The sequence below is a fragment of the Miniopterus natalensis genome, chromosome 10 (genome assembly GCF_054644295.1).
Source record: "Miniopterus natalensis isolate mMinNat1 chromosome 10, mMinNat1.hap1, whole genome shotgun sequence".
In the NCBI taxonomy this organism is placed as follows: Eukaryota; Metazoa; Chordata; class Mammalia; order Chiroptera; family Miniopteridae; genus Miniopterus; species Miniopterus natalensis.
In genome coordinates this window covers 7135149-7145467 of record NC_142090.1, presented here as the reverse complement: position 1 = coordinate 7145467, position 10319 = coordinate 7135149, and the positions used below count along the sequence as shown (strand labels likewise).

The 10319-nt window shown below is 42.1% G+C and overlaps 1 protein-coding gene across 1 annotated transcript; it reads right to left on the bottom strand.

Annotated features, from left to right (window-relative positions):
• Positions 1 to 8819: 8819 nt before the first annotated feature.
• On the bottom strand, positions 8820 to 9752 carry LOC107523789 (olfactory receptor 2A14-like). Its single transcript, XM_016195481.2, has one exon. The coding sequence runs from the start codon at positions 9750 to 9752 to the stop codon at positions 8820 to 8822; it is 933 nt and encodes a 310-aa protein (XP_016050967.2).
• Between the last annotated feature and the right edge of the window lie 567 nt (positions 9753 to 10319).

Here is a 10319-nt window from a genome sequence, read left to right as displayed (position 1 = left end):
TCTCTGAGGACAGCTGGTCAAGAATTGAAGCGCGATAAAAGGTCAGAGCTGGAGAACCAACAAAAATTGGAGTTATTCATCTTAAAATGAGCTCAGAGAAAACTGTATCCCTGTCCCTACTGGGAAGCTTCCCCTGCTCCCCAAAATTGGTTACCTATTTTTAACTTTTAATGTGAAATAAATTTAAACTTAAAGGGTCAAGAATTACTCAAAGAACCCCAATATACCCAGCTACCCAGATTGAACAAATTTTAATATTTCTCTAATATTTGCCTTGTCATTCTCTCTTTCTCTATATTTTTACATATGAGCATTACTTTTTGCTGAACCACTTGAGATTAAAGTGTAGACATGATGCCCATTTACCCCTAAATTCCTCATTTTTTTCACCAAGAACAAAGACATTCACTAAGCTAACCACAATATAATTATCAAAATGAGGCAACTTAATGTTGATGTGATTCTTTAAACTATAATATTCTCTCTCTACTCCCCCCATCCAGGACCCACTCCAAGATTACACATCATATTAAATTTCATTTCTCTTTTAGCCTCCTTTCATCTGACATCATTACTCAGTCTTTGCTATTCATAAACACTGAAATTTTGGAAGAGTATAGAGAAGTTCTTTAGTAAAATGTTCCCCAAATTGAAATAAGTACCCTCCAGTGTATCCCACGAGTAGGTGCAGGATGTTCATTTGTTCCGTTATTGGTGATGCTAACTTGGGTCACTCGGTGAAGATGGTGCCTCCCAAATATCTCCATTACAAAATCATTACCTTTTTCCCTGGTGTAATTTCTGGGGCATCTATTAAAATTACTAAGTAATATTCTGTTCCTCATAAAGCTTTCCAGTCTCTAATTTCAGTATTTATCTTAACTGGCTCAGTTATTAGTAACGATTATAGCAAAACTTGGTGCTCTTAATCCATCGTTGCTGTTAGATTTATTGGTTGTCAATTTTTACATACAGAAAACTATCGTCTATCTACTTATCAATAAATCATCTATATATCATTTTGCATCTGTATCTATCATCTTTCTATCAGGATGGACTCATGAATATTTTTATCAAGGGATTATAATTATTATTTATTCATGCTTAATTATTCTAGACGTAAACCCTCCAAACGTCCCCTTTTGTCCTTTTAACATGTTTCTACAAATTTTGGGTACTTCCTTACTCTTGATACAATGCTTTACACTTTTTTTATACATTCCTCTCTTCAGCCACGGATGTAGCCGTTTCTCCGAAAAGGCCTGATTAATTTACTGAAGAATCATATTTATAAAACAGTATCTGGATTTCAACAATTTATATTTTTATCATGATTTCTGCCATATTCCTGATATCCTCTTGCAAAAGAGCAAGCGTGTAATTTGGCAAGGAATACAAGCTGTCGGTTCCTGGGATAACAGATTCCGATATTTCTGAAAATTAAAAACAGCTTAAACTGGCTTCCCTTTTATGGAGCCAAATCTATTTCACTAAATTAACATTATTAGCATTGAAGAAAATGGTCTTAATAGTATTTGGTGGTCAGTTTTTAGGAAAAATATAGATTTGTAACTAACATTAATTATCAAATTTATATCATTCCCTTGTTCTATTCCCATTTAGAATATTACAGACTCTTAAACATTTCACATTTAGAGATTAAAGCTGTAGGAGTGTGGTTCCTTGTGGGAATAGGGTGGTTCTTACTTTGTGTGCCTTTGACACCAAGTTGCAAAAGCTCCTTAAAAAAACATTATGAAACTCTATTTAAAAGACTAAAGAGGTAATACCCAAAAAGAACAAGTGATCATTGTTAATAATTCGTATGTGCACTTATACCATTTTACTGTGCATTTATTTTCATACGTATCATGAATTTAAATACGTGTATATCAAACTGTATTGCTGGTTTATCTATTTCTTCCATTTAGAAACAATCAGAAACTGTTTCCCATGTCAGAACATATCTGTGCGGTGTGCTTTGAACAGCTGCACACTATTTCCTTCAATATAAATATTTTATTTGTTATTTCACTAGTTTTGTGCAATATAATGCTTCAGTGATTCAATTTTATACATATGTATCTTTGTGTTGTTTTTTCATGAATCCTTACAGTAAATTCTGAGATTTGAAAGTGCTCAGTCAAATCAGTCACACAATTTATGTATCTCTGTTTATGCATCTCTCAATCTCTAGTCACCTAAAAACCAAACAAGCAGAATCCCAGGTGTATGAAGACAGCTCTGTAAGAAACCGCCCGGTGGGAAGGTGTCTAACTGAACAGTCAGGACTCCGTGGCCCTAGATTCACCTTCCTATGTGCTTGTCCCACTTCTGCAGCTGTGCCTACCATGCTGGCTGCCAGAGGGGCATTGATCTTCTAGTGCTTAGGTGAAAGCCTGCTAATCATCATCTTCCTCTGGTACATTCTTATCTCAGATTAAAGCTAAATACTGAGAAAGAAGAAAAATACTAAATGGGAATTAGCCCTCCTCAAAGCTTAAGTACGAGCCGGCTTACAATGTGTGTAGCTACTTGGTTAGCAGGCTGAAATTCCCTATTCTTCTTCTTATATTCGTATTCTACCTCCTACAGGAGCCACCTACCCTCTAACTGGAAGGAACTGACACAGTTTCGTATAACATTAGTTTGTGTTTCTTACGCCCCGGGTTCCACATGGTTCCAAGTGAAAGAAACGATCTTAACACCACTCTTCAGATCTCCTTCCTGGGTGTGTTCACATTTATATTATCAAGAACAAGAGATTCAGATTTCTCATGAGGTGTCTGCTCTAGTGTTTTCTTCTCAATTCCAGTTTCTGGCTTGAGAAGACTCCAGTTTTCTAGGTGAATGGCATCTATAATTATGTGACGCTTCACTACATGTTAACAAGGGGGAGGGGCTTCCTACCAACGCAGGAATTACAAGTTAAACAATATTTTTATACAAAGAAAAACATACATGTTGTATAATATATAAGGCCGTTGTATCACACATGCCTTCCAGTAAGGTTTCAGCAGAGCAGACAAGGCATTCCCACATGATCATGAGTTAAATCTATTAAGAGAATGGATATAATTTTAATTCACACATTGTTTAATGCTTACAAGTGTAGGATGAATTCGGTAATTTTAAAAGTGTTAATGATCACTGTCTATCCCTTTGGAAAGGATCAGGCTTAGGTAAAAGAAACCCTCAGGCTGGTATATATTGAGTTGGGAAATGCACATGGGTCATTCAAAAACACCAGTGTGCTTACAAACTGTTCCTATCCAGGAAGGTGTTTCAGGGCAGCCACACCCTCCCCATCGGAACCATTATCCTGTAGTTTACAACCAGTTGCAAAAAGAAAGCTAGCAGCCTGCTTGCCTTCCCAAGGCCCCATTAAAAGGCTGTCAGACAGCCTAAGAAGAGGACCTTTGCTACTCTTGCAAGTTAGACTAGATTCTCGTGGGGAGGCTCTTCAGGAACCTAATAAATGTACCGGCTTGGCCAATAATAGCAGTTCAATTAGTTATATCCTCACTATAAAGATATGGATAAACTTCAGGATTATATCTAAGATAAAAAGAGATTTAGGCCAAATGTCATTTCTTTAAACTGAGATTCCCTTTCACCAAATAATTAACTCTTGCGGATGGGTGATATGTCTTATACATCTTTATGTCTCATAATAATTAGTATAGATCTAGATGAAACAGGCACTCAGGGAATGTCTGTCAAATAGATGATTGTCGTTTTTAGTTCAAAAAATGTACGTGCTAAGCATCTTCTATTTGCCAGTTTCTACTGACCAAGACACGGTTCCTATTTTACTAGAAAAGGTCACAGAATTTAATCCCTGGAAAATGAACCAGAGACATAATCATAGACTTTTTACTTTAAAAGATATGAGTACATTTCGGAAGGTTCTATGGAAATATGCATTAAGTTTGTGACATTAATTTTTGCTATAATTCAAGAATATTCCTATATTATATAAAGTGAGAGATAGCAACATGAGAATTGCAAAACTCTGCTTATTCAGACACAATAAGTAATGTCTGAAACACATTTAATCTCTGAACATAAAGAAGAAGAATATTGTTGAAGGTAACTCAATCTATTACCAGTCAGTAGGAACACATTTATTAACTTTTTAGTCTAGTATTTTTTGTGTGAGTGAATAGGTTTATTATTTTATTTTAGATTTATTTATTATTATTTTTATTTTCACTGCCACTGTTATCACTTTGCTTTTTAAAAATAAGCAACATAAAAATAAAATTGAAGATAGATTAAAACTCTTAAGCAGATACAGTGCTGGAATAGAGGAGACAATCTCATGGTGAGATGCCTAAAGTGTCACCTCCCCGTAGAGTAAATAAAACACTTGCAGCCAAATAACAAAAGGTTTGCATGGTCAGTGTGAGCAATTCCCCCGGGCAGTCCTGTAGCTCCCAGTGTCTCCAGATCTGTGGAGCTTTATTATATGTCTCCAGCTCTTGTCAGGAGTCTCGGCACTCATCCTATCCTATTTAATGATTGGGAAGGTATTTACATTAAATACTGTGATTTCCATATGATAATCATCCCCGTAAATTAATAACCTGGGATGGTCAGGAAAGGAAATAGCTCTGTGGCATACTTACACTTTCCACTGTTTCAGCAAGGGAAGGATTGACCGTAACTCTTACTAGGATATTCTTCTCCATGGAGGGAACTTGCCCCAGCCACCACCACCATCACTGGGCTAGGTAAGGGTAACCTCACTGACCTGGCTATTTCAGAGCCTCACTCAGAATCGACGCCTGGACGTGAAGCTCGGGCCCCACCACGCAGGTACCTCGGGAGGTGACCGTGAGAGGCGCCCTCGACCCGCACTGAAAGCCCCTCCCAGCTTGACTTCACCTCTGTGCACAGGGAGATGCTAGCGCTGGGTTTTCTCGCCAGTGCCTCCTCTGACCTGGAGTAAACCCACAGGGGGGAGAGAGTACCTCGCCTGGGGGTGGGACCCTCCTGCCCCAGCAGCCTGCGGGGGTTTAATCCAGCTGCAGGAGGGTCCCCGGGTCCTGCTGGAGGTTCTTCAGAGAAGCCCGGGAGCACAGCTTTTACTCTAGAGTCAGATGAATTAAAAACACCCTTTGGTTTCTACTGAGAGTTCAAATTCCCAGGAGGATCATAAGATATCCTGCCTAGTTATCTTCTCCCTGCAGGAAAAGGGAAATCTCTGAATCTTCTCTCTGGAGGAGAGCTGAGATTGGGTCTGATTGTCCTTAGAGGAAAAATCCTAGGGGACAGGCTGGGCGGATGCTAGCGTCCTGCTGTTTCTACATGAACTTTCAGATAGCTCGAGGGTTTTAAACCTGAGACAGATATCACAAGTTATAGTACCCGCACTCTTAAAATTATTAGTTTTATGAATGCATCTTCTGGACAATCCTCATGAAGGTACACAAGAGGCTGGGGCTTTCAGAGGGTTCCCGTGGAAGCTGTTGGGGGCAGCCCTGAGAGAGAACAGGTCCCCCAAGCCAGGACTCTCCGCAGTGACAGCTGACAGTACAAATGAAGACGTGTAATCTCCAAAAGCAACAATTACTGAGTCCATTTTATGTTTCAGAAAATGTGCCAAATACTTTATATTGAGCACATAATTCAATCTGATCATAACTTTTGCTTTGCAGATGTGGAGATTGAAGTTTAAATACACTGTTATGAATCCTTTGAGTGTGGTCCAGGGACCACTGGGGATCTCTGAGAGCATTTCAAAGGGACTATGAGGTCAAAACTATTTTCACAATAATATTTAGACACTTTTTGCCCGGCCGGCATGGCTCAGTAGTTCAGTGTCCACCCATGATCCAGGAGATCAAGGTTCGATTCCCGGTCAGGGCACATGCCTGGGTTGCGGGCTCCATCCCCAGCAGGGGCTGTGCAGAAGGCAGCCGATCAATGACTCTCTCATCATTGATGTTTCTGTCTCTCTCTCTCTCCCTTTCTCTTCCTCTCTCCCAAAATCAATAAAAACATATTTTTTAAAAAGGGACAATGTCAGTCTGCAGCTGTGAGCCTTTCTTCAGGCACCACAGCCATATTAATTCACCTTATTTCCATTTGTTTACTCTCGGGTACCACTTCTCCCTCTCTCCGTTTAGCATTGATTTTTGCTCAGATTTCCACCTTTGGAAGGGATATTAATTCAGCCCCTGTGACAGAATACCAGTTGAGCAAGTGTCAGTCCAACCCCGTTCATATAGGGCGCGGTGGATGGGTACCGACTGGTGGGCCATCTCAACCACTAGGCGACTCAGCTGCATTCACCGTCAACCCCGATTCTGCCAGATGGGGTGAAAACACAGGCATCCCAGCAGACTTGAGGAATCCTGCCACAAATGCTTAAAGGTATAGCTACAGTTTCTTGCTTAGGGATCGTGCCTGCTTCTGAGGCAACTAGGTAAGGCAAGAAAACAGATGCCCCTTTTCCTCAAATGCCCGCAGAAAAGTAGAGATATCTGTGAGCGGGACCTCTCCCCTGGGCCCTGCTCGCGCTGGGTGTGAGCACACTCACGAAGGAAGTCAGCAGATCCTTCTTCCCCATCTCCTCCCATTTTAGATGACAAATGCTCAGGCTGCCCACTCAATTCTCTATCACACCACCCCTCACAGGAGGTTATGCAACGTGCTGTGTCTATGTCACAGGATACCTCTCTGCCCACGGCTGGACAACATGGGCTGTAAAATGCATTCTTCGGTCTAAATAAATGTGGACCAAACTGGTACAGTCCTTACTCCTTTAATCACAGTTCCCTTTAGGTCATCAAACATGTTTATAATCCAACGTCTGGTCCCTCTTACAGGCAGTTCTGTTGCTGCTTTATTACCAGGGTATGGGTCACACTTTCCTGTTTCTTTACATGGCTCTTAATTCTATTGTTGGAAGCAGATATCACAGACTCTTGCTCTCCTTACTGAGTTTTAGTAAGTTTTCTTGCATAAATGTCTCTTCATTTGCTGTATGTTCTTGGGGCCATTTCCAGAGACTGGAACCGGTTGTTTAAAACAATTTTCACCAGTGCCAGTGAGGAACACGTCCACAGAGCTAGTCATGCCGTCACCCCAGAAGGAGAATTCCCATTAGTGTTTTGTTTGTTTCCCCCCCACATACACATCATTTATTGTTAAGGTTATCAATGTCAGATAAAATATTAATTTTCATCATTTGCTCTTAACCAGTTCCCTCCCCACACTGTTGTAGGCCACACTTGAGGACGTGAAGGATTTTTAAATACCATGGCTAAGGATCCGAATATCCATCTGCAGCTACCATAGGATGTCAACGTTGGTACCTCTCGTGACATGCAGTTGTGATCTTGGTCGTTATTTCACAGCCATCCTCTAGGACAAGTTTTTGGAAACATTCACCTTGATGACCTTCAGACATCTCCAGACTCCTGGGTTTGCTGCACCTCGAAGAGCCTGCCTACCTGCAACGCCACTGCTCTGCCTGCGGCTGCTGGTGCCTCACCCGCCCGCCTCTCTCCATGCAGCTACACTAAAAAATCCCCATTCATATTTTAACCTCAAATAATCACAATTTGGTGACAGAAAAGATTTTTTGATTTTTTTTTTACTTTACTCTCACAATTGGAAGCAGTATATTTTAGAAATTTGCTTTGGGATTTGAAGATATTACCGAGTATGTCAGGGTTTGAAAATCCTTTGGGATCTGAAGATATTGTCTAGTTTGTCAGGGTTTGATAAGCAAAAATTGTAAAAGTTATTTATTCTCGTTTCATTTTGCTTTTAGTGTCATCATTTTATGGGCTTGAAGCTTACAATTGCCAACTGTTCTTTCTTTTACAAATCGCTTCATTACATTTCTTTTTTAATAGATGTTTTGAGTCAGACAGATGGAAGCCAGAAATGTCCAAATCTTTTTGTAAGAAGTGGTCAAAAGATATTCCCAATCAAATCGCAGAGCAGTTTGTCAGGAGAATATTTTAATACCAGGGAATTGGAGGAAAGAGAGGAAACGCACGTGCCTGACGGTCAGAAATGGGCACGTGGGTTTCCAAGCTGACTGAGAAGAACCAAGAAAAGCAGAGGGAAACAGCAGCCCACACAGTTATACAGCACTTTATATTCCAAGGGAGAAGAGAGGCCAGATAGATTTAACATGAGGTTGTTAGTGTAAGATCACTCGGGCTCCGAGTGGCAGGGTGGTTCTGAGTGTGGAATTCCCCAGCGCTAAGTCTCCATGGCCCATTTCGTTACACGGCCAAGACTTATCATAAGAACCCCAACCTGTTTGTATACACACCCTGCATTGCGTGTTCACCGGTGTGGTCTGAATCTCCCCCCGGCTCCTGGTGTCTGCCCCATGGGGCCCTGCACGGTGCTCCACGCCGTCTCTAGGCCCTGTGAGTGTGACAAACTTTGTTTTTCCTTAAGTCTCTCCATTGTCTCCTCTTGTGGCCTCACTTCACTGACCGTCACATTTAAAATTTATGCACTACACATGGTCTGTGACTTGCGTTTCTTTTTTCTTAATAGTGACTTTGATGAGCAGAATGATTAATTTTGAAAAGGTCCAATATCTGTCAAGTTTTCAAATTTTATGTCTTGTGTTTTGGATCATCTCTGAGGATCTTTGCCTACCCAAGATCTCGGAAATATTCATCTATTTTATTTTCAAAGGTCTATATGGTTTCAGGTTATTGAGTGAGGCCTATAATAGTCTATTTAATGCGGCATTTGTTATAGCACAAGGCAGAAAATTCTACCTACCATATTTTAAGGGGAGCAAAGGCCCTCGCCCCCACGTTGCTCTCTAATGTCCCTCAAGTTGGCCTCTCCTTGCACACTGCTCTCCTCAGGGCACCCATGACCTCTGCATTCCTCAGGCTGTAGATCAACGGGTTCAGCATGGGGTTGAAAAGGCTATAAAACAGGGAAAGGATCTTCTGCTGCTCCTCAGGGTGGCGGGATTTGGGGGCCATGTACATGACGATGGCGCTGCCAAAGAAGAGCCCGACCACGCAGAGGTGGGACGAGCAGGTGGAGAAGGCCTTTCTGCGGCCCTCCCCAGACTGGATCCTCAGGATGGCAAAGAGGATGCGTGTGTAGGACACCAGCACCAAGCTGAGGGGCCCCACTAAGATAAACACACAGGCCACAAAGATGACCAGCTGGTTGAGCCTAGTGTCGGCGCAGGCCAGCCTGAGGACAGACAGGATCTCACAGAAGAAGTGGTTGATTTCATGAGGCCCACAGAAGGGCAGCCTCAGGATGAGAACCACGTGGACCAGAGCCAAGAGGAAGCTGAATACCCAAGAAGTGGCGGCCAGGGCCGTGCACACTCTCCAGCTCATGATGACAGAGTAATGGAGGGGGTGGCAGATGGCCACGTACCGATCATAGGACATCACCACCAAAATCAGGCACTCTGCGTGAGCAAAGGCCAGATACAAGTAAGTCTGCATAAGGCAAGGGACAAAGGCGATGGTTCTACTCTGGCTCACTAAGTTTGCCAGCATCTTGGGGACGTTGTTGGAAGCGTAGGACATGTCGACCACGGCCAGGTGGGAGAGGAAGAAGTACATGGGGGAGTGAAGCCTACGATCAAAGCAAACAAGGCCCAGGATGACTCCATTCCCCACAAGGGTGAGGGTATAGAAGAGCGAGAAGAGCCCAAGCAGGAAAAGCTCCAGGGCTGGCTCCACCTGGAACCCCAGCAGGGTGACTTCCGGGATCCAAGTCTGGTTGCCTCCCATGCTCCTGGGGCAGAGGCAGGTAAGTCCACGACCAGGACAGGAAGGTCACAGCTGCGAGGCAATCGAGACACAAAATACGTCCTAAATGTTACAGTGTGGGCAGTTAGAAATGTATTACTTTGAATGGATTCTCTATCATCTATTTTTAGATATTTTGTAAAAACCTAACTTGGTGTACTCATCTAAATCAGAAAAAAATCCCCTTGTATCAATGAAATAATGGAATATATATGTATCTATATACAGATAATAAACTATAAGATAATATGATATATTATTATGTACTCTAATTAATAGGATACACACACCTACACACATATGTGGTTTGGGAGAATTCCAGGGATCCCGGCTGCCCTTCGACGCTGTGCGTCTGGGTTATTGATGTAGAAAGAAGAAAGATGACCCTGACCAAGCATCTGCCACAGGAGGCAGCCCCATTTCCTAGGCTGGCTCGCCTTCTGGGTCCAAAGTAAGAAGTGATTAGGTACCTCTTGCTTACGTATCCACCCGCCTTCCCACACGCTTTTCTACCCACTTCTTTCAGATTGGAAATCGCATCTAAACCAC

Bases quoted from the DNA above. Each gene is read 5' to 3' on its own strand.
- LOC107523789 (XM_016195481.2), bottom strand. From the start codon at position 9,752: ATGGGAGGCAACCAGACTTGGATCCCGGAAGTCACCCTGCTGGGGTTC.